Source organism: Herpailurus yagouaroundi, unplaced genomic scaffold (assembly GCF_014898765.1).
Source record: "Herpailurus yagouaroundi ecotype Mexico unplaced genomic scaffold, PumYag 215, whole genome shotgun sequence".
Lineage (NCBI taxonomy): Eukaryota > Metazoa > Chordata > Mammalia > Carnivora > Felidae > Herpailurus > Herpailurus yagouaroundi.
Window position 1 is genome coordinate 11,410,284 of NW_024412446.1, and position 27,923 is coordinate 11,438,206.

Consider the following 27,923-nt stretch of genomic DNA (forward strand, 5'->3'; position numbering starts at 1 on the left):
ACTTGAAGGGAAAAAAAAATCAAGACATGTTTACAGTTAAAACTTTTTATTTTATAACCAAATAAAAATATCAGAATACATTTATGGGGCAGGTCTCAGATATTGGCTGCCATCTTTCCTCCTTTAATTCTGTGCACTGGCCTAAGGGGAAACAAAGAGCCGGGAGAAAGGTGTGCCTTTTGGAGACGGTGCTCTTGGGTCCACTGGAGAGTATGCTCTGAGAAAAGTTGTGTCATTTGGGTGGAGGGGAGTGGGTAGCAACCAGGTGGAGCCCTTTTCCGGACATGCAAGATGCCATTCCAAGTGGGGTGATTTAGGGACTCTGCAGGGCACTGTCGTCCACAGCTGGGGTGCTTAGACACCTGGAGGAAGTCCTGTTCCCCCTTTACAACTGGTCCCCCAGTAGGGCAGCAAGCCACGGAGAAAGAGCTGATGGGATGGTGGCAAAAAGGCAGCCATGACTGGTCAGTCCTGGTGACCCCTGCATCAGGAGTAGAGGGCGCTTAGCTCTTTCATGGCTCGACCTCTTGATGGCACGTTGGTAGCACCCAGTTTTCAAATCCCGTTAGCCAGCATCATGGCACTCCCAAGGCATGGAATTAATCATTAGGAAACTACTAGGTAGATGGCTTTAGGCCACGGCCTGAATGTAAGCATAGGCGATGGTTCAGGTGATCCTGTAATGTCAGCACGGACAGGAGCTCTGTAGAGGCTGGCGTGCTCATCTACCTGGTGAGGCAACTGGTGTCCTGAGAGAAAGGGACTCTCCCAAACGGAGCTCGAGTTCCCACTTCACTTGCCATTTCAAAGCCAGTTTCTGTAAGATTTATGAACCTCCCATTCATGCACCAAGATTATGCAAAGAAAGAGGGGGTAGCGGGGAGCTGTGCAAAAGCAAGGAAACTGGCAGTGTGCAACACTATCCAGAAGCTGTAATGGGGTCACTGGCTTTTCTGAGCACAAGACCCATGACATGTAGGGGAGGCCACCTGGAAAGCTTGGCTGGACTTGAAACCATTAGGTTAGGTCCTCTGTGGCAGTGAAGTTTAATGGGGCAGCCCTTAAGATTAAAGAGAGTTGATGGAAAGAAAGCCTCATAAAACCAGCTTCAGTCACACTATCTCCATCCAGCTCCTCAATTACTCCTCATGTCAAAGCATTTATTTTACACATGTGGTTCCCTTACCTGGAACGCTTCCCCCATCAACTAGACTGCTTTCAGATTTCGGCTTATATGTCACGTCCTAGGGGAAACCTCTGGCTACTCCACTGAAAATTCAGTCTGTGATTCTATGTGTGACCACTGATTAAGGCTCACCTCCTAGACTGTAAGCACTTGGGCAGGGACAGTTTCTGTGTTTCTCACAACTGTTACCAGATTTAGTCCATCACCTGACAACAGGTACTCAATAAATATTTACCAACTGAATGAAAACTGTAGGGAGACATTTTCATTCCAGTGTAAAACGAATAGTACAATTTCCCCCAGGTTATATGGCTGCCGCAAAGCAATTCCAAAAACAGGCTAAAAGAAACCAGACCAACTCCTAAGCAGTCATGACCCCTGCCCTTTCTGCTTCCTCCCAAATGTAAAAGTATATCAAATCCTAGGGTTTGCTTTAGTGAGGAAGTGAAACACCATAGTAGATCACCCAGATTTTTCACTTTCTATTCAGAGAGCAGGTGGGTTGTTGACAGGTTACCAGTCCAGAGTGAAGGAGCCACTTGCTCCAGAAGGAGCAAGCTTCCCGTTTCGGGGACCATGCCCTGCTCCAGTGGCAAAGCCTTTTGCAAGCCCCTCTGTCCCTCTCCAAAGGCCCTGGTCGGTGGAAGGATGCTTCCCGCCTCCTCTGTGTGCAGAGGAGAACCAAAGCCTTCACTCCTTAGCATCCGGGGAGCTGTGCAAACCAACCATGGAGCTTGCTGAGCCACAGGCAGCCCCACAGGCCTTTGCTACCGAGCAGACCAGACAACAGTTAGTGATGAGCTATAGGTCTCTCCCCTTGGGTTTACACGAGGACTCCTCAGACAGTGGGAGAGGGAGAAGGGAGCTAGCCCGGTACTTCACTGTATTCCATCGTGTCCCTTCCTGACAGAGGAGACTTGATGGGACGTTGCAGCCATCAGGAAAAGTTCATTTCCTGAGCAAGGGCACAAGCAACCAAGCAGATTCTCAGCAAAACAGTAGAGCTTCTTGGCATCAGTAACGTCGCCTTGGGGAACAGGGGTGGGAGGCACGCTTTTCCCTGTCTATTCTTTTGTACCTTTTGTTTGGTTTTTGAATCATATAAGTATTATCTAGTCAAAATATTTTACTTTAAATGCATTGAGCATAATGTCACCTTCCCGGGGGTGGGGGTGGGGTGGAATCCTCTTGCTCTCAAAGTAGAATGTGTGTAAGTCTGACCTGAAATCCGCAGCGGCTGCCAAAGCTGGCCTTCTCCTCCCTCAGAACCAGGCGCTGCGTATCTCCTTAACCAGTGCTCTCACACGTGAACGTTCGTACAAATCACCCGAAGTCTTGTTGAAACACAGGTTCTGATTTCGGAGGACGACGGAGGGGGCAGAGACTGCCGTTCCAACAAACTCCCAGGTGATGCTGATGCTGCTGGTCCACAGGCCACACCTCTGAGCAGCGAGGCTCTGCAGCCACTAAATGGGGGAAGCAGCATAGTTCAGCAGTGTGGGGCTGGGAAGGAGGAGGGTAGGGAGAGAGGCTGGGGTGAGGGGCGAGGGCCTCCCTGTTAACAACTACTTCCACCTGCCAAGTGAGCTCCACCTATTCTTATCTCCTTAGCCCTTCAGACCCCGCCTATGAGGAGAAAGCGAGGGAAGCCGGGTAGGGACACTCAGCCCCACAGAACCGCAAGGGAGAAACGACCCAGGCGGCTGGTCTCCCGTTTGGGGGAGACACTATGCCCAGAGCTTCCTGAGGCTAGGCAGAAGGACTGGAGCAGAAGCCTCCCTGCCTCCCCTTCCCCACCTTACCTGGAAACCCTCAGAGGCTGCCTCTCCCCTCAAGGGCTAGCTGCCTCTTTCCAGGCCCAGGCCTTCCCTGGTTGCTTCGTTGGCCACCTATTATTTTATCCCTGAGGGCAAGGCCAAACGTCCCCTTGGATGCCGGCCAAAGTCTTTCTCTGAGGAGCCATCATTCTCAACAGGGATTTGTGAAAGTCTCGGCTAGAGGCTGGGGGAAGGCCAGAGTGGCTGAGCCGGGCTGTGACGTCTGTTGGCTCTGGAAGGAATTACACGTGTGCTCCCCGCACCCAGGGGCCAGGTCAGCATCTCATTTAAGGATCTCTTGGATAGGGCACAGCCCACAGCACATAGCATTCACTGTGTGAATGAATGAATGAACTGAGTTCTCGGAAAAATGAAAACACTCGAGTACCACTCAGGCCCCTGGCCTTCCCCACTTCCCTCTCCAAGTCCTCCTCTTCTAGATCCGAGCCACACTGGCCACTAGGAGGCTTCCCTCCCCTGACACACAACGAAAAGCTTGTAGTAAGATCCCAAGGTGCAGAAGAGATGGCTGTGACCGGAAACACCTGTCCCACGCAAACACAAAGAGTTTTCAGTTCAGAGCTGCAGGCGGTTCTGCCGCAACATCTTCACCAAATCTGCTCTCAGCGAACACCTCTGGCTATGCCTCCGCTGTCTGCAGGTTCTGTAGCTGCTCCACATTCACCTTTCCATTCCCCGGGTGGCCAGACCTGTGTGGGGGGAGTAGGGGGCACACAGAGGACAACTGGGGACCCTGTGAAGAGGGCAGGCCTCCCTAAGGGCAGACTCCACCCGCGGCAGCCTCTCGCTGGTGGCACTGCAGACAGAGAGTTCGCAGAGACGGGCAGACTGGTGGAGTCCCTGGCCACAGCCCAGGTCCATGTAGGTGCTCGGGCCGGGGCCTCCGGAGCTGTACCAGCAATGAGCAGCTGCCCTGTGGTGGCACCCTGAGGGCACCCGGGCCTCCCACAGCAACAGGCAAGGCTGGTCCCACAGCCAACACCAGCGGGGTGGTCATTCTTCCCTCTCACAGGCTGAGGAGCTCAGGGAGCACATTGGGAGCTGCTGCTGGGACCCCAGCCTCCCTGCCTCCATGCCCCAGCCCCGTCTCTGTCTTCCTCACTTCTCTCCCTCCTTTGCCTGCCTCTCCTTCCCAGTCCATTTCTCACTCCTGCCCTGCACAGGCCCAGCTCCCCACTGGAAGCTGCCAGTCCCTGAGTCAACAAAGAATGAAAGCTGGGAACCAGAGGAAAGTCCCCCGGTCCGGGCCAGTAAATGGATATGGTTTACAAAAGGAGAGTTAGCAGCCCCGCCTGACTGAGCAAGAGAATCCCCTGTGTGCAGCCCCCAGTCAGGGAAATAAAGGGCGTTTACAGGCCCCAAACGGGCCACGTACCTGCTCAAGGACACACAGGCAGAAGGAGAGGCCTAAGGCCAGCCTCCTGACCCAGCCCAGGGCTGCCTCCTGCACCAGGCTGAGGTCGCATCTGCAGATATGGCCAGGCTCCCCAGGGAAGGGCAGCCTGCAGGCCCACATGTCAACATACCACCACCCTCCTAAGGCGAGGGCAGCTCCAGAATTTCTGGAAGGCATCTGATGAGGAGTAGGGGAATGGGGGGCTTGATAAGGCAGAAAAGTATCATGGAGAAGAACTGGATTCTAGAGACACACTGACTAGGTTCAAATCCCAGCTCTGTCATTTATTAGCTGTGTGACTTGAGCAAGCCACAACCTTTCTTGCCTCGGTTTCCTCATTAGAACAGGGACTGTGAGTGTCCACCTCATTAAGTTGCTGAAATGGGTTCATACAAAGAGCTCAGAGAGGTGCCAGGCAGAGGAAGCCTGAGGAAATGACATCGTACTCTTGTCTTAATTCTGGGATAGCACGGCAAGCAGACTGCTTTGTGGTAACTTAGGGGTGTTGAGGAAATAATGGGGATCACAAAGGAGCTAAAGCACCCCTGTCCCCCACAAAGTCCAGCTTGGGTGGGTGCTCCTGCGTCCCGGATGTCCTGCCTTGTGTCCAGGTCACCCTGGAGCAGGGAGGAGAGGAGAGGGCCAGGCCGTCTCTGCAAGGCTCGTTCTCGGGTCCTCAGCCCAGCAGCCCCTCACCTGGCGGGCAGCCATTCTCCTTCTGGCTGCCGCCTCCGTGCTGTGCCTCTGGCTGCTCGGCCAACCCAGGCCCCGCCGCCGCCTCCTCTGCCTCTGGGGTCCCGTCCTGTTGCGAGGACTCAGCCAGGACCCGTAGGACGCTGGGCAGGACAGGACCCAGTTAACCCTGGCCTGCAGAGCCCAGCCCACCTTCCCCAGACTGGCGGGGTGGGGGCGTGGGGCAGGCCCTGTAGAGCCCCTCGCCCTGTGGGGGGCACCCCTCTTCCTCCAGCAGCTCAGCCAGGAGGCATGGGCAGTGAGGGCTCCGTCTGCGACCAGGGTCAGGGCTGAGGGCTCAGCCTGCATCAGGGCTGGGTTCAGTCCAGGCAAGTGATGCGGGCTGACCCTCCACCTGCTGTCCGAGGCTGCGGTGGGGTGGAGGGAGTGCCCAGGTGCCCATCTGGAGCCCACCATCTGCAACTGCCCATTCTGATCCCAGCTCCTCCAGAATGGCTGGGTCAGAACCCCTTTCCCCTTCCAGTCTGCCCACAGACATCAGGGTTTCCCACTCATACTATGTTCTGCTGCTATGAATACATGCATACACACCACCATGCTCAGGGCCCGAGAGAGCCTGGAAATGGCCCCCACAGGAAAAAACAAGAAATCTATCGTTGTCTTCCGTTACCACTCCAGCTTCCCTCAACCCCAGCCAACCAGGACTACCAAGTCCAAGAATCCTAAAACATAAGTGCTAGCATGCTCACGGAGAGAGAAACTGAGGCCCAAGGAGGCCTTGGACTTGTCTGAAGTCACATGGCAGATAGCGGCAGAGTCAGGCCTGGAAACCAGGTCCCCTGCCCATGGCCTCTGGAGGCCTTTTCTTCTGCCAGCTGCTCTGAGGCAGAATCCAGCTCTGTAAAGCATGTTCTCAGAACATTCCACCTTCCGCGGCCCTTCCAGGGGAGCTCCCAATGGCCCTGCCGCCACACACCAAGCATTACCATCCAACCAGAGTAAAGTTTCTAGGCCAGGGAGGGGAGCTCTGATCAAGGGGGCCCCCACAAAGGTCCCCCCAGGCTGCAGGGGAGGAAGCATAACTGACCTCACTTCCTCGTACTTCTTGTCTCGGTAAAAGTGGCTCTTCTTGATTAAGTAGATAAGTACCAAGTCACAGAAGAAAGCCCCCTGCAGCAAAAGAGTTAGGGTTCCTGACTCAGAATCCTAGGTTTCCAGAAAGCACCCTGCCATTTGACACACAGTACCTTCTGTCGGACCCTACAACAACCCCTAAAGAGCACCATTATCTCCAATCAATAGATAGGAAACTGGGCTCAGAAAGAGGCACCTTTGTCCAAGGCCACAAAGTTTGTCCGTGGTACAGCCAAAGTTAGCCCGGAGTTAGCAGATGGACTCCATCTGCTCTATCAGGCCAGGCACCCCCGCGTTGCCCTGACCCCATCCAATCATGTCTTCAACAAATGTCTACTGAGCACAGGCATTGCAGAGGGAGCAAAGGAAATTCCAGAGGGCCCGTGTTGCAAAAGCAAGAGACACTTCTGGAGATGGGGATGGGGACATGGGGACCAGCCTGAAAATTTTCTTATAATGCCTTTGAGGCCTTGGTCTTAATCCCTCAGGGGGAGGCCTTGAATAGGGGCACAGAACTTTGGCATTCTAGAAATTTCTAACGTTCTTTCTGGTAGTCAGTGTGAGAGACGGGTTGGAGAGGATCTGAAGAACAAGAATGACAGGGGTGGTCAGGGATGGGGGAACAACAGGATGAGGTTGAGGATGGAGCTAACCCAGGGGAACCCACCCACACCTGTTCACAGGGGCTTCGGACCAGAGCGCATGGTGCACACGCCCATCTCGTCCATCAGAGGGCCACTCCAGCCGCAGCACGGAGGGGTGGGGGTGTTTCCTACCAGAAAGAGGAGGGAATGAAGCAGGGGGGGTGGGCCAAGGGAGACCTGGGCCTCTGACTCAGGGCACTGCACAACTCTTCCCCTGCCCCTGCCCAGATGCCCCAAATGTTATTTATCAACTCCTCTTTCCACAGAGAACACTCCACCCAACCCAGCCTCCGCCACCACCTTTCCCATCACCTTGATTTCACAGGTATGTACCCCATGCGCTCGTGTTCCGATTTACCCACATCATAAGAAAGTAATGACTGACAGTGGCCCCTCTCTAAGAAAGTTATATGAGCAAACACAGGATTCCCTGACAATGGTTGTTTGCAGTGAAGAGGAATCCTTTGGGGCTCACTGTCACCCACCACCTCTCAGGAGAACAGCCTTGCTGAATCCTCTGACTTGTTGATACTGTTACACGGTTTTCCTGGCCTCAATAAAAAGTCCACCCTAGGTCCTGCCAGAGGCCTCCAGTGGGGCCAAGAGGACAAGGCTGCCGGAAACCCTGGCAAGGAGCTTGCCAGGATGGGCAGGGGCCACCCACGGACAGCTCCCATGTCTTTAAAAAAAATTTCCAGAAGAAAAAAGGGGCATGACAAGAGATTCGGGGGAAAGCGTTGCCCACCCTCCAGCAACTATTTCCTCTCCTGTGCGTCCCTCTGGGCCCAGCTGGACAGATCTGAGGAAGGACCACAGCCTGACTCCCTCGATGCTCATCTTTTTAGCCCCCGGATTTCCAACCGGGGGTGATTTTGATCCCCGGGGGACATGTGGCAATTTCTGGAGACATTTCTGGCTTTCACAAGGGGGAGAGAAAGCACTGTGGGCATCTAGCGGGGAGGTAGTGCGATGCTGTTCGTCATCTCACAGCACACAGGGTGGCCCCACACAGAAGAGCATTAGCAGTAGGGCCACAGCTGAGCAGCCCTGCATATAGCTGGATCCTGCTTCTTTTTAGCAGCAGTGGAGATGAAGCTTAGAAGTTCAGGGTTGACCCAGGATCCCAGAGAACCCCAGCCCCGCCCCCAGCTCCAGAGCTCCAGGCAGATACCTCTCTGGCTCTGGAAAGAGAAAGTCAGTCAGTCACTGCCACCTGGGGCTGTTGGCAGGTTTCAAGTCCCAGAAAGCCCTCTTTACCCGCATCCCACTGACCTCGCCCGTTCTTATTCTTTCTGAGGCATAAGGACAGCACCTCTGGAGCAGTGTCCCCCTCCCCGGCCAGTGCTCAGAGGGTGAAGGTGAGGGGAAGGAGGTACTCACAGCACCCATGAGCGCCACCCCAGAGCCAATGTTGATGATTGTGGGGATGATGTTGAACTTCCCTGCCTGTAGCACAGAGAAACACAGCAGGGTGAACAAGGAAGGGCGGACAGCAAGATTCCTAGGTACTCCCAACATGCCCCACTCCAGACCTGCCCGGCCTCAGGATGGGAGATACACCCACACACCTTGCCATTCACCATCACATCAAAGCGGATCCCATAGGCCTTCATGAGGGTGCGGAACTCCACTCCAGCTCCATCTCGGTAATATTTGGCAAACCTAGGGGAGACATGGCCCAGGGGAGACCTTCTGTGCTTGGCAACACATACCAGGCCGCTTTGGAGATTTATGAGCACCCCCGGGGAGGTTGGAGACCCTCTTGCTAACGTTATGGTAAAGACTCCTCCAGATCTTTGAAATCCTTACAGACATCCCCCAAGAGGCAAGGGCTTTCCCACAACACACTGGGCCAACCCAGGGCCACTACAGCACTGATGGAAGTGACTGAGCTAAGAAGCTAAGCCTCGGCTTCCTGGCGAACCCACAGGGTGACAGGAACTTCTCTCCTCTCCCAGTGATGCTCCCAGCTGGCACCCCTCACCTCTCCTCAGCTCCTTCTCCCTACACCTCCCACTCTGACAACCTCCCCCCAGTAAGGGGTGTCATAGTGCTGGCACCCAGAAAAGGACAAAATGTGGCCAGGGTCACAAGACAGCAAGTCTAGCCCCAGTTACCTGAAGTTGTACCCAGAGGAGATTGAGTTTTCTGAAAATTTGTTGTCCAGACGGCTAAAAGAATAGCCAGGGTTGCATTCAGAAGGAGCTTTATCAAGATCACAATCCCATTCAATCTGAATTCCTATCACACCACCCTTGATGAAGAAGAGACCAGAATTAGTGCACAGAACTTTGTGGAGATGGGCAGAAGTCACAGACTGGCTCTTCACCGAGAGCTGGACAAGATGGGGAAAGTGCTCAGGCCACGGGTCAGCCCCGCCGGAGCATCCTCCCAGGAGGAAGGCAGAAGCTCCAGGTCCCTTTGGAGAGGCTGAGAAAAGCACTTTGCTGACAGCCCCCACCCCCCAAGTCCCCTGTTTCATGCTTCCAAGGAGAAGGGAACTACTGGAGCCAGCACCTTACATGACAGCCGGACGCACCAGTGGGGCTCCTTCGGGCTCAGTTTCAACTGATGCCCCCAAGGACTGCGAACCAAACAGCAGGTGCTCGCTGTGCGTTTCACTGAGTGCCTGGGTTCTGACAGGCTGTGCGTCAGAGCTAATCCTGAAGACAGTGAGTCCCTGTGGCAGGGGACTCTGCACTACCACTCGACCCCAGGCGTCCCCCTCCTCACCACCCTCTTCCTGGGCCCAGGCCCAGAGCTCTTGGGCCCGCGAGCCCCCAGGCAGGGCTCCCTGAGTGCATGCTACCCACCTGCAGGGCTATCTCCTGGAAGTTGCTCCCCGTCCAGCTGACCACAGACCCCAGTCGGAAGATGGGGCAGTAGGGGTTCTCGGGGCCAAAGTGACAGGACTTCAGGAAAGCCTTGTCTTTGGTGTCCAGCACATTGGTCCTGGATGGAGGCCACGAACAGACAGTGAAATGAAGCCAAGACTGGCTGTTCCCGGGCCAGACACAGCCTGACTGACGCAGGAGTCCCAGGGCCTTTACCTGGCCCAGGCTGAGTCCCCGACTTCAGCCCCTACTCAAGTCCTGACTACTCCTCCTCAGCACCCTCCTCCATTCAAGGACAGATGCTGGGCGTGCCCCAGCATCACCCAGTGGTTCGTTCACATGCAGATGTCGCACACGCCCATGCACACGGGGCCGCGCACAGTGAACAAGGAGGCAGGCCCTAGATCCCCGGGAACCAAGTCCCACATACTTGGAGAAGTTGAATTTGGGGAAACGGATGAAGTTCTTTATGTAAATGGTGAAGTCTTCAGCCTTGCCCAGGAGTGGCTTCCTGCAAATCAAGCCAGGACAGTCTGTCCAGGAGGCCCTGGCCCTGCTTCCTCTGTACATCCCCCCAGGCCTGTGGCACGACTGAAGCCTGCCTGCTCCCTGGGTTCCCTGGAGCCTTTGCCGAGGACCACCAATTTGTTCATGTAGGGGTGATCCTCAGGCCTTTGTGGGGCGTCCTCAGAAAGAGGATCTCAGAGTACACATGTCTCCACCATCAGGCTGAGACCCGCTCACTGCCCAGGTAGCTCTTCAGGGTCCCGAGGCCATAGCCACTCACGCTGGCCTGGACTTTGTCTCCACTGGGCACCAGGCGAAGATCTCGCAGGTGCCCCTTTGCATGTTCCCCACCCGAAGGCAGCGGCCAGTCCGCACTCCTGCAAGATTGGGACGGGAACAATGCTATAAGCCTCCTGGCTCCAATCCCCCTGCTTTGCTCCCAACCCCGCCATTCCAGGCCTCACCATTTCCAGCCACAACGGGCTCCCCAGGAGGGCAGTCACTGTCTCTGTAACACAAGGCATCCGGAATGCTTTCACTCTGCCGGAAGAGAAGGGGCACCTGGCTGGGCATTCCCCTGCAGGGGCTCCAGTTCAGAACCAAGGTCCCACCCCAGGAGCTGGGACGGGGGTTCCTCCCCTGAGTGGGGCCACACACACCCTGGGAAACCTGCTTCTCTCCCCCCAAGCGATGCAGGTCTGTGCTCCAGTGTACATATCCTCCGGGCATTGGAAGGGGGCAGAAACCCCTACGTCAGGAGAAGGGTAGACCCCAACCACTGATGGAGGCTCACCCCCCCCCCCACCCCCAGCTTTCTGCACCAAATCAAACCTCAGCACAGGTTTTCTGCTGCTGGTTGGGGGTCACGATCAAGTTGGTGACGACAAAGAAGACGTTCTCTCCCTGAGAAGCCAGAGAGGGGTTGAGGGACATCCTCTTACCCTCTCGGGAACCCTCCTTCCCAGGATTCCTGGCAGGGGGTGTTGAGGACAACGGGGCCACAAAATCAGTGGATCCCACCCATTTGCCCACTGACTCTGAAGTCCTTGAGTAGATGTCCTTTGATAGGTCCCTTTCAGGCCCACAACCCCAAACTGGCCCCATCCACGGATCCCTATTCTGACCTCAGCCCCTGGGATCTAAGCCCAGATCTGGGAGAAGAGGTACTGACAGGGTGGCCAAGGCCCTGGCCCCGGGCCAGTTGTAAATAGGCCAGGGAGCCATTCCCAAGGGCAGCAGCTAATGTACGGGAGCAGTTCTCTGTGCCAGGCCACCTGACTCAACACTGATCTGGAACTCCTTGGGGCCCCATTTGGTCTCTACAGGCTCAGGGTTTGTTGGGAAGGGAGCAGTCCCATAGGTGCAGTCAAGGAGGACAAGGGGTTGGTGTTGGGGGAAGGATCTGAGCAGGGTCTCCATCTGCAAACCCTGGCAGCTGTCCTGGGCCAAGGGAGAAAATCGATGAAGTCCCTGGGTACCTCATCAGCTTCCTATGTGACCCACCCCGAGCCAAGCCCTACTAGCGGAGGTCCCAGTGCTGGGTGGGGCTCAGACCTGGGGTGGGATGACGTAGTCGGCAACATCCCAAAGTCGCTCTCCGAGCTCAGAGGTGTTGGTGAAGGTCACGCCCTTGACTTTCGTGATGATACTGCTCTGCAGGGAGGTGTCGGTGTCTTGGTAACCCTTCTTCACCAGGAACACCCACCTGTGGGAAGAGGGCCCGGCAGGTGGGCATCAGCGTCACTGCTGCCCTCTGGGAATTTTCCCCGGGGTATTCACCTTTCCCCAGCTCCTGGGCAGGGGCCACGACAGCACTGCTGCCCGAGACCCGGTCCTGCAAGCAGCAGAGGCGACAAGCAACCCCGAGAGCAGGAAGATGGCTGCCCTCAGGGGCTAAGGCCCTTGAAGCTGGCCCACGCTGTGCCAGCCCGCTCACCCCTACGCTGGTGATGTGATCTCAGGAGGGCCGATGAACTCCGGGGGTCAGCACAGGGACAACAGTGCCTCCCTCCAGGGGTGTGAGGACAGTTAAAGGAAATGGGGCACAACCTGAAACTAATCATGAGGACACCTCAGACAAATCCAACCTGGGGCATTCTACAAAACAAGAGTACAAAATCCTATACTCTTTGACACCCAAAACACATGCAATGAAAGAAAAAATAGATGAGTGGAACTTCATCAGAATTAAAAACTTTTGTGCATCAAAGGACACTGTCGAGCAAATGAAAAGATAACCCACAGAAGGGGGGAGATATTTGCGAATCAGATAGCTGGTCAGGGTCTGGTACCCAGAACATATAAAGAACTCTTACAACTCAGCAATAAAAAACACAAATAACCCAGTTAAAAAAAAGGAAAATAACGAGTGTTGGTGAGGCTGCAGAGAAACGGGTACTTGCCACGGTACAGCTGCTGTGGCAAAGTCTGACCGTTCCTCAAAAGGTAATGATCTGTCCTCGCAACTTCACTCCAAAATATACACCCCAGAGAACTGGAAACCCACATGCACACAAAAACTTGCACAGGAATGGTCTCGGCAATGTTGTCTGTGACGGCCAAAAGGGAGCAACAACCCAAATGTCTGTCCACACAGAAGAACAGACAAACAAAATGCGGTTTATCCATACAGTGGGATCGTGTTCAGCCATAAAAGGAATGAATGACTGATATACGCGACAGCATAGGTAAACCTTGGAAACATTCTGTTAAGTGAAGTAAGGGAGAACGCCAACCCACTGCTAGCAGTTAGTTACGGGTTTTCTCCTGGGGTGATGGACAGGTTCTGAAATAAGATAGCGGTGACAGTTGTAAACATGGTGAGTATTCTAAAAGCCACTGAATCGGATAATTTTAAATGCTTGAAACTGTGCGTTACATACTATGTGAATTTTACTTCAATTTAAAAACTGTAATAAAATAAAAATCCTGCACTCTTCAAAAAACATCAGTGTCATGAAATACAAAGACAGTCTCAGGTACAATTACAGATTAAAGGAGACTAAGGAGATAAGACAAATGAATGCAAGGCAGGATTTCAGTTTTGTTTTGTTTTTTTTTGTTTTTTTTTTTTTTTGCTATTAAAGGTAATTATTAGGGGTGCCTGGGTGGCTCAGTCGGTTGAGCATCCAACTTCAGCTCAGGTCATGATCTCGCGGTCTGTGAGTTCAAGCCCTGTGTCAGGTCTGTGCTGACAGCTCGGAGCCTGGAGCCTGCTTGGGATTCTGTGTCTCCCTCTCTCTCTGCCCCTCCCCCATTCATGCTCTCTCTCTCTCTCTCTCTCTCTCTCTCTCTCTCTCTCAAAAGTAAACTTAATAAAAACAATTTTTTAATAAAAAATAAATAAAGGTAATTATTGGAACCATTTACAAAAGGTCTGTAGGTTAGAAAATAATATTGATTCAATGTTATTATCTAATTTCCATAGCTGTACTTGGTTAATTAAATAAGAGAATTCCTTGGTTTTAAGAAATACACACCAGGGGCGCCTGGGTGGCGCAGTCGGTTAAGCGTCCAACTTCAGCCAGGTCACGATCTCGCGGTACGTGAGTTCGAGCCCCGCGTCAGGCTCTGGGCTGATGGCTCAGAGCCTGGAGGCTGTTTCCGATTCTGTGTCTCCCTCTCTCTCTGCCCCTCCCCCGTTCATGCTCTGTCTCTCTCTGTCCCAAAAATAAATAAACGTTGAAAAAAAAAATTTTTTTTTTAAAAATTAAAAAATAAAAAATAAAAAAAAAAATGAAATACACACCAAAGTATTTAGTGGTAAAGGGGCATAAGTCTGCAACTTACTCTTAAACAGAAAAAATTGCATATATACACACACATCACGTGTGTGGAGAGAAAAAGGGAAATGGACAACACAAACGTAGTAAAATGTTAACATCTGAGCAATCTAGGTGAAGGACGTTTCAAAAAGTTTATGCTACTCTTGTAACCTTTCTGTAAATCTAAAATTATTTCAAAATATCAAAAAAAAATTTGTTTTTTCAATGAGATGGCACATGTAAATTGCTTAGCACAGTGAGTGCCAGGCCAGGGAAGAGCTCAATAAATACAACTCATCAACTTACTGGTGACGTGACAGTTAAGGTTAGAGACTATACAGCTTGACCGCTTGGGAAAGTTGGGAGGCCAGGAGAGGGCAGGAAGCTCCCTGCCTGAGGTCATGCAGGAGTGATGGGGGATGGCCTTCACCTCCCATGATGCCAGTAAGGGTTCTTTGCATAGCAGGTGCCAACCAAAATGTGCCCACCCTCTTCATCTCTGGAGGCAGACCTGCTATGTCCTAAGTCCTAGATTCTCCTTGTCTCCAAGGAACCCTGAGAGGGCTGGGACAGTGAGCCAACATTAGTAGGCACAAACTGGGCCCAGCCTGGACAGAAACATTGAGCAAATTCTCAGGGAACAACGCTCATTCACTCATTCATTCATTCGTTTCACACCTACTTCCTAGCAGTTAGGTGATGCCAGGCCCTGCCTGCCTTCATAGTGTCTCCAGAATGGACGGGAGTCAGGCATTAAGCAAACGATCCCTGTGGAATGCATCAGAGTTATTTGAGAACGTGGGTCTGAAGCATGAGCGGGCGCTAACCAAGAAGAGGCGTAAAGGCGCATGTGGCTGAGGAACAGCATGTCCAGAGGCCCTCAGGTGAGAGGCATGCGGGTGCCTTAGGGATGAAGCTCCACGGGCAGTTGGGGCAGTGGGGGCACTTGGCCTCCTAGTGAGGTCAGGGTGGCGCTCCCAGGAGGAGCATCTGTTCCTCCCCCAGTCAGGAAATAGTAGGGACTCAACAGCATTTACTGAAGCAGCAAAAGAGGCACACCAGCCTCCCAGACATCTGGTGTCATTTCCTCCCTCCACCTGTTCCCTCCCTCCTTGGGGGCGAGGGTACTGAACAGTGCCTGGCCGAGCAACTCCAAGGAGCTGCCCCCTCTGCCCATGGTGCCAGCTCCCGCCAGGTGGGAGGGGGGAAAGGTAGAGGCAGAAGGTCCGGCTGGGTGCCCGGTAGAGAGCCTCAGGGCAGGACCCCCAGCGGGATACCAGAGAGGCCGCCAGACCGGGGTGTGCTGAGTTGACCAGAAGGGAGTGCTGGGACATACCAGGCTGCTGAGTTGTCCCGGCCAGGAGCTTGCCACTGAGCTCAGTGATTATACATAACCCACCCCGTGCCTGGGCCTGCACCAAAGAGACCAGGGAGGCTCCCAGAGAGACAGCTGGAGCCAGGCCCCTGCGTCTTTGCCCCTTTCGAGTGGCCCCGACCCCAGGGCCCCGGCCCAGAGGAAGGAGCTGCCCACGGAGAGGCTGGTAAATGAAGGAACACAGATTTCCCTGCCCGCATCTCATCACCTCCAGAGCCGGTGGGGAAAGAGGGCTCTCTCCTTACCTGCCACCCTTAGACCTAAGAGCCCCTGGCTGAGCCCGAGGAACGCTGGTCCAGGTCCCAGGTCCCTGGAGGGGGCAGCCGCGGCCCCTCGCCTCCCCCACCCCCCGACAGCCCCCGGAGAACTCACACCACCAGGTAGGTCAGGATGGAGACCTGCAGCAGCCGGTAGAGCAGGCCCACCTTCTTGTTCTTGGCGATGACATATTTCTCGGTCTTGTAGTCCAACAGCGACTGGGAGAGCCCCTTGCAGCCCGCCTGCCCCATGGCGCTGCCTCACCTGCTCCTGCGGCCGGGGCCTCCGCTCGGGTGCCGCATGGGAGTCGCCTCTCGCCGCTGCTCCCCGCGGGTCCTAGGAGGCTCGGCACTGCGGTTCTCGAGGGCGCGACTCCAAGCAGCGGGGTCGCCGGGCGGGCGTGCAGGGCGAGGAGCGCGCGGGGGCACGGGCCGCTGCGGGCGAGGCTGCGGAAGCCGCGGCCGGGGCCCGGGGGGTGGGGGTGGGGTAGGGGTGGGAATGGGGACGGGGGCGGCGCCGGGCCGCCACCTTGCTGCCACCTCTCCCTCTTCCTCCTCTGCTGACGGCGACACCCCGACCATCTGCCGGGTCACCGGCCGGCGAGGGCACTCCTGAGGCGCAGGACCGCACGTGCGGCGCAGGAAATCGGAAATCCGGCGCTGCAGGGGCGAGGAGAGGAGAGTAGGCAGGGCTGCTTTTCAAACCCACCTTTCTTTACTCCCAAAGAAATCCCAGGGGGCGTTGAATAGATGGAATAGATAGGGAAACTGAGGCCAGGGGAGGAGGGACCTACAGCGCAGGAAGTGAGGAGGGGTTGAAAAAAAGTTGGAGGCAAACACACCAGGTTTCTTGATTTTTCCTGCTCTCTGGGGAACCTTGATTCTCACCACTCAGGCTGAAAACACTGAAGACAGGCCCGACCCACGGCTCCTGTGTCCTCTGTGTTTAAGTGGGTGTTCCTACTGCAGCAGCTGCCTCTCTTTTAAAACCCCAGTTCCCAGGGGGTCAGTTGGCAAGCAGGCCCCAGCCAGCGCCCACAGCATGAACTCCCCACCACACCTAGGACAGACGGATGGGGTGGGGGTGTGGAGATGCAGGCAACCAGGACCTAGGATCATAAAATATGCCAGGGGGGTGTTCAGACCAACTGTTTGAAAGGTCCCCAAAACAAGAGATGGGCCTAGTCTAGGGTACTAACCCTGCACCCCTCTTCACAACAGGTGAAATGAAATGAGAGGGTGTGAGTGCTGGGATGAAGGAGGGCATGTCCGAGATCAGTTTTAGAAGTTACGACAGCCACGGAGAGGCAGGTCCCTGGGCGAGCTATGTGTGCCCCCCCCCACCCCCTCCCTTGAGCTAACACAGTACGCCCACTCACTTTCTACATCCTGCCACCTGACCAGAAACAGTTTGGCTCCTCTATCTACCCTGGCCTTTCATATACCTGTGAGAAGTTCCCTTCCCTGAACCACAGGCTGTAGGAGTTGGAAGGATCCCGAAAGCTCACCAAATGTGCCTCTAAAAGTAAAAACTACAGGGGCACCTGGTGACTCAGTGGGCTAAGCATCTGACTCTTGATTTGGGCTCAGGTCATGATCTTGACGTTCGTGAGATGGAGCCCCACGTAGGGCTCTGTGTTGACCCAAGCACGAGACCTGCTTGGGATTCTATGTTTCCCTCTCTCTCTCTGCCCCTCCTTCCTAGGTTCCCCACCCCAGTCACTTTCTGTTCCATTATTACCCCTTCTTATTTACCCTGAAAGCACTTGTCATTCTTGGATAGGACCTTGCTTACTTATTGACTGTGTCCCCCACTAAGACCAGAAAGCTCTTGGAGGATGGGGACCTTGCCTTTGACATCTTTGTATCGTATGCCTACTGCTGTATCTGCCATATATTAGTTCAATATATATATATATGTTGAGTGAGTGAACAAAATCAGGCCTGGTTTTTTTAAATAGGGAGGAAATTTGGAGCTGCCACCCTGTCCCAGTCATGACTAAGGATTTTAGAAGCTGATGTCATCCTGGGGGGGAGGCTTGGGAATTGTCACCAGACCTCCCTTCCACTCTCCTACAGGCCTCTTCCTCAGCCCTCCTCTCACATGGATCTCCAGTACTCAGGGGAGAGGCAGCCTCAATGGAGTGACACCACATCTGTGAAGATTCCCATTAACCTGAGCCCACGAGGAGGCCTTTCAAGACCTCAAGATCTGGCCTGAAGAGTTCGAGGCTGGAAGCATCACCCCCACAGAGCCCCCTCACCCTTGCATAAGCCGCATATAGGATGTGCCCCACTGGGTCTCTCCCCCCAACAAAGGGAGTTCCAGGCTTTGTGGCATGGCCTGCATGTTCTCCTGAGAGATCCTAGAGGCCACAGCCTTCATTTTGCAGGTTGGGTCACTGAGGCCCCAGGTCATAGGGCACAGCCGAGCACTAGCTCCAGTCCAGTGCACTCTCCCCTGTTCTCGCTTTACCGAGTACCTACTGTGTGCTGCGGCAGAGGCTGAAATGCAAGGCTCCCTGCCCTCTGTGGCTCATATAACTGCCACTCTAGACCCTTGTAGAAAAGGGTCTCTGCACTTATTTGCCCACCAGTGTGGGCAGCCCCTCTCGAACCACCCCATGACTCAGCCAAGACCAGGCTGCAGTTTCTGATACAACTATCCTAAAGCTTTAGGGACCACATGAGGGAAGACTGAAGGGGAAAGGGCCACTCTCGGGGCTGGGCCAGACCCTTCCTGTAGATTCCCTTATGGCGCAGCTCCTTAAGACTGCTAGATCCAGACCCATCAGTGGGTCATGGTATCAACTTACAGGGTTACAACCAAGCACATTCAAAAAGAGAGAGAGAGAGACATTTCAAGAGTTGAAGAGTTCAAGAGCAAAAGCAGAAATAAGAGCGAAAATACCAGTGTAGGGTAGGTATAGTTTTCATGAAACTTTTGTTTTTAGTATGAGTGTGTCCATGTGATGTGGAATGTATTTCTTCCTGGGGCTCAGGGTCACAACACTGTGAAAAATGCTTCTAGAAAGCTGCAAACCCAAGTATCTGCCATCTACCTCCATATGGGGGAGGCCAGCTCACCATTCCCACCGGTTCAGCCAAACACCCAATATACCCAAGGCGGGAGAAGGGGCCTATGCACTTTACATCTCCGTCATTCAAATTCTGAGTCAGGGATGTTTCCAGATCCAAGATGAATTCTCCACTTGAAAGAAAATTGCCTACTGCTTTTGATTGATAGTTTTTCCAGCTTCTACCTAACCCTATCTCGTCTTACAAGCCCCAAGGCACCCTGCTTATCGTCACCATTACCAGATGTCTTAGCACTCACTACTTGCCGAGCACTCTTCTAAATGCACTATGTGTGTGGGCTCACTTAATCATCACCACCCTAACCACCTATGTGGTTGGTACAATCATTATCTTTATTTTTCCCTAAGAGGCTAGATGAGTCTACGAGTAAGCATCTGAGCCAGAATTTGAATCCAGGTGATCTGGCTCTCCAACCCCAGCGGTCATCTCCATTTGTCACCATGAGCACAGTGCTTTACAGTTTCCACATCAATTCACTTGACTCATTCTGTGAACCCAGCCAGAGAGGTAGCTGTCAATCCCATTACACATTTGATGGAACAAGGTCCCAGGTCACCTAAAAAGCTAAAATTAGTCCTAGGTCTCCCAGCCATCCACTCAGGGCTCAGCCCTCTGGAACTGTGGCTTCCTCTGAATGACCTTTAATGTGTAGCTCACACGTTTGCCCTGCTGCTGTGGAGGGAAGCCACTGCCAAGGCCCAGAAGTATAGAGCTCCGCAGAGGGCAATGGATTCTCTCATGATGCCATATTGGAGTGAGGGGTCCGTCAAGAGAATGGGCACCTTCTGCAGGAGCTCCCACTGCTGCAGGGGGTGGAGCGCATTCTGGCATGCCAAGAACTGACCACGTGCCTTGAAACTTCACTTCCTGGGTCAGGGGTCAGGGGTGAATGGCCTGTCTTCAAAGTAGTGAAAACCCCTCCCTGGCTCACCACCACATCCCTTCCCTCCCCTCTCCCAAAGACGTCTACATGATGCTTCATTATAATGAGTGTTGGCAGTGAGTGAACCATTCTCATCTGGTTCACAAGACTTTGTCCAGCTGAAAGAGTTAAGGCACCAGCAGTAAAGTGATAGGGAATTATAAGATGAATTTCTTTCTTTTTTTTTTTTGGAAAATGAATTTCTAAAGGGCTTTTTTTTTTTTTTCCTTTTTATATCATCTCACTTGCTCCTAAGACTTGCCAACATTTTAAGCTTATTGTTCTATGTGGTTTGGACCCCCTGCTGTGGCCATCTTGGTCTCCTCCGGGTCCTGGGATAATTTCTAGTTAAAAACATGACGGATCCTCAAATGTTGAAGTTGACACAGACAGAGCCCTCACATGTCTCCCCCAAGAAATGTGCTGGACTCTTTATTTAAGGGGAAACAGACCCTCATGATTCTGACTCCAACCTTTTCTCTATACCATTCTCTCTTCTTTCTCCCACGAATTTTGTAGATCATAAGGGAGGGGGTATGGTGCAATAGAGTGGGCCCTGGAGGCAGGAGAATTATAAGGACATCCATCACCCCTTTATAATCTTTTTTTCAAATGTTTAGTATCTTTGAGAGAGAGAGAATGAGACAGAGCATGAGCAGGGGAGGGGCAAGGAGAGAAGGGGCCACAGAATCTGAAGCAGGCTCCATGCTGTCAGCACAGAGCCCAACATAGGGCTCAAACTCACAGTGCAGAGCCTGACGTGAGGATCGAACTCACGAACTGTGAGAGCATGACCTGAGCCGAAGTCAAACGCTTAGCCGATTGAGCCAATCCAGGTGCCCCAGAAATCACCCCTTTAATCAAGAAAAACTCCCAATTTCTAGGAGATGAGGAGCTTCCAAGAGGGAAACCACTCTGCCTGCAGGTGGGTGGCTCCACAGGAGTAGCCAGTAGCATCACTGCGTTTCCATCAGAGGCTTGGAGGTAGCACTTGGTCACCCTGTGGCCTCAGAAGACATACTTTTCCCTATAGCCCTAGCAAGGGTGGAAATTCCCCTAGGTACTAAAGCTTTCCCTTTAGCCCAAGGAGGCTGACAAAAAGAAATTTAAAAACCACAAATTCCATATAATAATATGGTTCTTGCAGCAGAGGTTCAGATATTACTTACACACAGCGAATGTGTTTCTATTTCCCACCCCTAAGAGAGGAGGGTTCATGCAAGGCCTAGAGGTAGATTTGAGTCTGTGCTGGGGCACAAGAGGAGGTCACCACAACATAAGGCCTTAGAGGGCCATGGGCAGACCTGGGTTTCCTTCTGAGTCCTGAGTATCCTGGATGGCCCAGAAGGGACAAGAGTGGGAAAGGTTTCACAATAAGAGTGGGTGTGGGAAGGGTTTCACAATAAAAGACCTTGCAAAGTAATTTGTCCTTTAGCTTTTCTTTTCCTCCGATAGTCCTTCTATGATAAACACATTCCATTAATAGACATTACTGGTCCATTTAAGAAATAGCAGATGCATTATTAATGCCATTTCAGTACAGTCAACAGGAAAAGGTGGCTCCTCTCTGTGGGAAGCATTTCTGAGTCCATCAGTGGCTTGTGTGACCCATCTTAATTGATGGGTTGTTATTCATTACTTAGTTCTCAAAATGCAACCTGGGGAAAAACTCTACGGAGATATCAAGTACTTAAAAAGGGCAGAGTCAAGTGATGGTCTGCCGAGCACTAAAAAGGCTAAAGATTCACTCAAGTCAACCAAACCCTCAGAGTAGCGACATCTCTCACAAGGTGTGCCTTAGGGCAATCTCATCTTTTCCTTCCTCCTGCTCCCTGCACTGCTTTCTCCCATAACCTTCGCAAATTCCTCACAGCCATCCCTTCCACTCCCCTCCACTCTCCAGTTCACATAACTGAGGGAGTAATGAAATGAGAACGTGCAGGAAATCCTCGTGTGAAAAATACACCGTGAGTAGTTGTGCTTCACGTAGTTCCTGTACACAATTCGTCCTTAGGTGATTCTTGATCATACTTACTGTCCCCGCCTGCCTTTCCAGCTCACACGCCGCATCATGCACACTCAGCTTCAGCCGAATTGGCTCACATGCTTTACCACATCTGTCATTTTCCAAGCTCTGTGCCTTTGCCACGGCTGGTCTCCCCTCAGTCCTCCATGGCTTCAAGGCTCACCTTACAGGGGTCTGTCTCCTTCATGAAGGCTTCCAGGACCCCCTCTCCTTCCCTAAATACCCAAAGGACAAGATCTGTACGATTCAGGCGGTTACCATTGGATACGTATCTGTCATATAGGACTATGAGTGCAGGAAAGGGATTTACCTTACTTTGTACCACGGGGCCTTCATCGAGTAGGTGGTCACGGAGGCTTGCAGAATAAGAGATGGGGGAGGGGGACAGAAAGGAAGGAAGGAAGAAACGGAGGGAGGGAGGATGGACTGATTCCTGATCACCATGCCTCTGGCCATTAGCCGGCATATTTGAAGCGCCTGAGGACAGAGTGACTAAGCCTGTGCATATTCATAGAAGATTTCAGAGATAATTCTGCCAGAGCATTAAGTTAAATTTGTCTCCTGAAGCAACTTCTAGGTCACCAAGGCTCCAAGTCTGTGCTAAGGCCTATCCGTTGACAGAAGTGTAATCAGATGAACACATTTGATCTCATAATTAGCATCTCCCAGGGGGCGACCCTTGCATGAAAATCATCTGGAGGGCTTGCCAAAAAAGCAGATTTTTTCAGGCCCGAGCTGGGCCAGAGCATCACAGCCCTTAGTGGGCAAGGCCAAGGAACCTGAAGAGCTGAGCCACCTGCAACTGTTGTGCCAGCAAAGTCTGAAAACCGCCGCTCCGCCCCGGGCTGTCAGCTCCGTCTTGCCAAGCTGACAGGAAGCTTTTGTGGGAAAAAAACCATTCGATTTGGAGATCCAAAAATCTGCTGTTGTTCCAACAGCTCTGCTATAACTAGACCTGTGGGGTTGTTTCTTCCTTCAGAAAACAGAGCTAAAACTCTCTGGAATGATCATTAAGATTAGCTGCAAAAGTACAAAGCCCAGGGTAGGACACTGCTTTTTTTTTTTTTTTTTTCTTTAAGTTTATTTATTTATTTGGAGAGACAAAAGACCCAAGCAGGGGAGGGGGAGGGAGAGAGAGAGGGGGAGAGAGAGAGAGACAGAGAGAGAGAGAGAGGCGGGGAGAGAGAGAATCCCAAGCAGGCTTCATGCTGTCAGCACAAAACCTGATGCAGGGCTTGAACTTACAACCTGTAAGATCATGACCTGAGCCAAAATCAAGAGTCAGACACTTACTAACTGAGCCACCTGGGTGCCCCTAGGACACTGCGTTTATTAAATGCACCAGAACATATGAAGTAGGAGGTCTCTATATGTTACATTTTTTTTTTTACCACTCTTTAACTGAAATGTAACATTTCCTTTAATTATGAATGTAGGCAACAAAACATGGCCATGTTAGCAGTATCTGTATCTTCACACCAATAGAAATTACAGATATTTTCCCACATTACAGTTATTGCAGATATCTCAAAATACATTTTAAGCTCACCACTACTTTAAAAGATGGGTAGTTAACGGGTGCCTGGGTGGCCCAGTCAGTTAAATGTCTGACATCAGCTCAGGTCATGATCTCACAGTTTGGGAGTTTGAGCCCCGTGTCGCACTCTGTGCTGACAGCTCAGAGCCTAGATCCTGCTTCGGATTCTGTGTGTCCCTCTCTCTCTCTGCTCCTCCCCTGCTTGCACTCTGTCTCTTTCTCTCTCTCGAAAATAAACATTAAAAAATAAATAAAAGAAGGGTAGTTATTAGACATGTTGCTTTAAAAAAGAAGCCCATGAGTCTCTATAAGAACTTTTCAATATTCTGATTATTGTATTTCAATATAATTGGTTCTTTGTAAACTTTTTTTTTAATTTTTTTAAAAAAGAGAGACAGACAGAGCATGCGCCGGTGAGGGGCAAAGAAAGAGGGAGACACAGAATCGGAAGCAGTTTCCAGGCTCTGAGCTGTCAGCACAGAGCCCAACACGGGACTCAAACCATGAAGTACAAGATCATGACCCTATAGGCTAAGTCGGACGGACTCTTAACCGACTGAGCCACCCAGGTGCCCCTGTAAACTTTTATTTTTATGTACTTGAAAACAGCTGATGGATGGACAGATGGGAAAATATGTGATAAAGCAAGCATAGTATAAAATGTTAATGGAAGAAACTAGATGGTGGGAAGACAGCTGTTCGCAACCGCAGAATTCAACTTTTCATAATACAATGTTGGGAGAAATCTGAAAAGGGGTGCCTAGGTTTCACCAGACCACCAGAGGGGTTTATGGCCTAGGAAAAAAGTTGGAAACCCCTGACCTAGTGGTACTAGTGTTCTTTACTAGCTAGCCAGTCTTCACTCACTCACTAGGTGAGTTCTTCATCATTGGACAAAGGACCCCAAGCCCCAGTGTAGAATTCCAGGAGTTAGGCTGGTAGCCTTTTCCTAGACTAGGAAATCTCAAAGTTTTGCAGAATCAAAGTGGGTCAGTGGTGTTTTCTCCCACCTCAGCCTTTCAACCTTAATCTTACACCTCACTCACAGCTCTGAAGAGAGAAAAGATTACCCCAAAGTAGGACACTAGTCAAATCCCAGAAACCAAAGCCAAGATCACGAGAACATCTGCCGGCACACCAGGCAGGGCAAGTCCGGGCCCCTTTCCCAGGCCCTAGACAGAAGAGAAGACATTCCCAGAGACACGTCTTCAATCACCAGCCACTCGCCCCCCAACTCTGCCCTCAGGACTGCAACTGGCTATGGGGTCCCAGAACTTCTTTCAGGGAGGAGGGAGGGGGAGGAACAGAGCCTCCAACTGGCTCTCCTGGACATTGGAACCATGGTCCTGGCTCCTTTGTGGTACTTGGGAAGAGTTCCTCTTTCAGACAGACCACCAGGAAGGACTAGTGCTTCCTGATGCCCACCGGTAAATCTGCACAACTCAGTTCTCCCATTTCTGGAGGTCACACTGCTCCAATTCTATCTGAGTCAAAGCATCCTTACTCACCCAGAGGCTCCAAAGTTCAGAGGGAGAAATACACCTCTTACTTCTATCCCAGAAGATGGTGCAGTCCAGAGGAGCTAATGAGAAGGAACCAAGGCCATATTTGAACTGGACAAGAAAGTAAAGCACAGAGGGCACAAAAAAGTCATCTTTTTTGTGGTTGTTGTTGTTGTTTACTTATTTTTGAGAGAGAGAGACAGGCAGGGGCAGAGAGTGGGTGGACAGAGGAGCCGAAGTGGGCTCTACACTGACAGCAGAGAGCCTGATGCAGGGCTCAAGCCCAGGAACCGCGAGATCATGACCTGAGCCGAAGTCAGATGCTTAACCGATTTAGCCCTGGGCGTCCCCCCCAAAAAGACGTCTTCTTATTTCATGGGAAAGTACATGGTCTTGCCAACAAAGTAAGGTAAACTAAAGCTATGATTATATATCCATTAAGCAAATAAGTCAAGTAAAAACAGAGATCCCAGGACATGTTCATGCTGCTGATAACCATGTAACATGGCTCAGTCCTTCTGGAAAGCTATTTGGCAACATATAGCAATTACAAAAATGTCTTTAATTCCACTTTTGGAAAAGTTGAAAGGGTCTCTTTACAGTTTATACTGTAAAGAGCTCTGCACAGTCATTAATTCCCCAAAGACACACTAGACCAAGGTGTCACTTCTCCCCATCCCCTCCACCTACATTTGTCAGCAGCATTTTTTTCTCTGACACTGGTTCCTTGAAAATGGTCACAAATTCTCACAAATGGCAAAATATATGATTCTATTTATGTAAAAGAAAACAGGGGCGCCTGGGTGGCTCAGTCAGTTAGGCATCCAACTTTGCCTCAGGTCACTATCTCACAGTTCATGGTTCGAGCCCCACATCAGGCTCTGTGCTCAGAGCCTGGAGCCTGCATTGGATTCTGTGTCTCCCTCTCTGTCCCTGCCCCCTTGTGCTCTGTCTCTCCCAAAAATAAACATTAAAAAAATTTATATAATGCTATTTAAAAAAAAAAGAAGGAAAACAAAGCAAAACCCCAAAACTATGTACTATATACGTATTTATGTGAATATTTACAAATGCACAGGATAAAGCCTGGAAGGATGTACACCACACCAGTTCACCTCAGCTTCTAAGGAGGGCCACAGGGTGGGGCAGGGTGTGACAAAGGCAGTTTTTCACTTTTCACTATGATCTTACTGTGAGAGTGTTATTAGTTATGTACTTTCCAAAATATACTTCCACTAATCAAAGTCAATTTAACTGAAGTTGGAAATTGTCTATTTAGGTGCGTCCAGCTACTTCCTGACCTCTGATACTAGAACTACTCTTCCTAAAGTGATTAAATGTTTCCCTTGATTCCATTTAATAAATCTGTTTTGTTGTGTTTTTTTAATTTTTTTTAAGGTTTATTTATTTTTGAGAGACAGAGAGAGACAGAGCATGAGCAGGGGAGGGGCACAGAGAGAAAGGGAGACACAGAATCCGAAGCAGGCTCCAGGCTCTGAGTTGTCAGCACAGAGCCCACTGTTGGGCTCGAATTCACAGACAGCAAGATTATGACCTGAGCCGAAGTAGGAGGCTTGACCAACTGAGCCACCCAGACGCCCCACTAAATCTGTTGTGAAAATAATGGTAGGGGTGGCTGGTTGGCTCAGTCGGTGGGTGGAGCATGCAACTACTGATCTTGTGGTTGTGAGTTCAGGCCCCACGTGGGGTGTAGAGATTTCTTAAAAATAAAATCTTAAAAAAAAAAATGGTAAAATTCTGGCACTATTACAAGGCTTACCATTACTAATTATAGCTAGGAGACCCCAAAATACCTATATCCCTAAAATAGCTAATTTCCCTTCTTGTAAGGGTACAGAAAATGTGCATAGACCTTTCACTATATACGGATAATGTGAGACTGCTGAGCTTTGCCATATGAAGCATCCTTTCTCAAAATTTAATTAGGCCTAACAAGCTTGCCAGATTAAGGTTTTCACATCTGCTTGATGTCATGCCTTCTTCAACAACCAAAGTTCAGATGTTTTCAGAAGAGAAAAAGGTTATTTGAATCTGTGCTCACTAGGTGTTAACGGGGGAAATGAAAACAGAGAAATCACAAGGGGCATTTTCCCCATGCTAGTGTCAAGCTGACTCCATCTTGATCCTTATCTGGTCAAGACAGCGGCCATAACCCATTGTCCTTGTATCTATACAAGCTTTGGCACTTCCTGTTCTCAGGAGGAGGAGGATGAACGGGAAATGGAAAATGCCTGGCACTAGAAAAGCATCTTTTAGAATAAAGGCCTTGGCCCAAGCTATAGCAGATGAATTTGTAAAATCTAATCATGTCTCTGTTTATAATAGTCCTTTCCCTTCTCAGACTGGTCCCTTACACAGTCTCTTGACTACAATTGCATTGGTTTAACTCCAATCAGATCAGCACAGCTCAGTCAATAGCTCATAGGTGGTCAATATAAGGTTTGACTGTTATAATGGGAGTAGGATCTTATTTGTAATAATAATTTTTTTTTAAATTTTTTTCTTAACGTTTATTTATTTTGGGGACAGAGAGAGACAGAGCATGAACGGGGGAGGGGCAGAGAGAGAGGGAGACACAGAATTGGAAACAGGCTCCAGGCTCTGAGCCATCAGCCCAGAGCCTGACGCGGGGCTCGAACTCACGGACCGCGAGATCGTGACCTTGCTGAAGTCGGACGCCTAACCGACTGCGCCACCCAGGCGCCCCAACGTTTATTTATTTGTGGGACAGAGAGACACAGAGCATGAACAGGGGAGGGGCAGAGAGAGAGGGAGACACAGAATCTGAAACAGGCTCCAGGCTCTGAGCGGTCAGCACAGAGCCCGATGCGGGGCTCGAACTCACGGACCGTGAGGTCATGACCTGAGCCGAAGTCGGATGCTTAACCGACTGAGCCACCCAGGCGCCCCATAATAATAATTTTTTAAAAAAATATAAATCCAAGGGCTGCAAATCACCTAAAACACTGCAAACTTGGACATAACTCCTGGATCCAACAATAGGAAAATATCTAAGCAAACTTACTTCTTTCTTTGCCTTCAAAGGCAAATCCTCTGAAGTAACTCAAGAAATGTAAAGAGGGAAGAAGTCCACAGTAGCATTGGAAACGGAGAATGATACAATAAAGGAACCAAAAATATGAAGGAATTCCTGGAAGAAGTGATGCAGATGGAATCAGATCAGCAGA

The 27,923-nt window shown here is 51.3% G+C and overlaps 1 protein-coding gene and 1 long non-coding RNA gene across 7 annotated transcripts; one reads left to right on the forward strand and one right to left on the reverse strand.

The window, feature by feature from the left end:
* Positions 1-29: 29 nt before the first annotated feature.
* P2RX5 (purinergic receptor P2X 5) lies at positions 30-27,872 on the reverse strand. 6 transcript variants are annotated; one of them, XR_005784733.1, is made up of 14 exons: positions 27,761-27,872; positions 15,744-16,288; positions 11,787-11,937; positions 11,064-11,135; positions 10,697-10,772; positions 10,513-10,609; positions 10,156-10,236; positions 9,705-9,843; positions 9,009-9,145; positions 8,460-8,553; positions 8,272-8,337; positions 6,201-6,283; positions 2,408-2,652; positions 30-2,141 (listed from the first exon to the last, which is right to left on the reverse strand). XR_005784733.1 is itself a non-coding variant. In XM_040455584.1 (14 exons), exons 2-14 carry the CDS (start codon positions 15,878-15,880, stop codon positions 3,685-3,687), a joined length of 1,302 nt encoding a protein of 433 aa, XP_040311518.1. In that variant the 5' UTR covers positions 15,881-16,288; positions 27,761-27,872; the 3' UTR covers positions 3,274-3,684. The 6 variants fall into 6 exon arrangements, 5 of the variants coding, with proteins under 5 accessions (XP_040311519.1, XP_040311518.1, XP_040311521.1 ...); XM_040455584.1 differs by lacking the exons at positions 30-2,141; positions 2,408-2,652 and adding exons at positions 3,274-3,713; positions 5,117-5,256; XM_040455587.1 differs by lacking the exons at positions 30-2,141; positions 2,408-2,652; positions 27,761-27,872 and adding exons at positions 3,274-3,713; positions 5,117-5,256; positions 14,679-14,764 and having other exon boundaries at positions 15,797-15,877.
* LOC121017366 (uncharacterized) lies at positions 15,408-18,992 on the forward strand. Its single transcript, XR_005784734.1, has 2 exons — positions 15,408-15,751; positions 17,708-18,992. It is a non-coding gene; the product is annotated as an uncharacterized LOC121017366 (long non-coding RNA).
* Positions 27,873-27,923: the final 51 nt, after the last annotated feature.

Coding starts and splice junctions, on each gene's coding strand:
- P2RX5 (XM_040455584.1), bottom strand. CDS start 15,880: ATGGGGCAGGCGGGCTGCAAGGGGCTCTCCCAGTCGCTGTTGGACTAC. Junction 11,136..11,786: donor ACTACGTCATCCCACCCCAG/GTCTGAGCCCCA, acceptor CTGGCTTCTCAG/GGAGAGAACGTCTTCTTTGT. Junction 8,338..8,459: donor ATGTGATGGTGAATGGCAAG/GTGTGTGGGTGT, acceptor TCTGTGCTACAG/GCAGGGAAGTTCAACATCAT.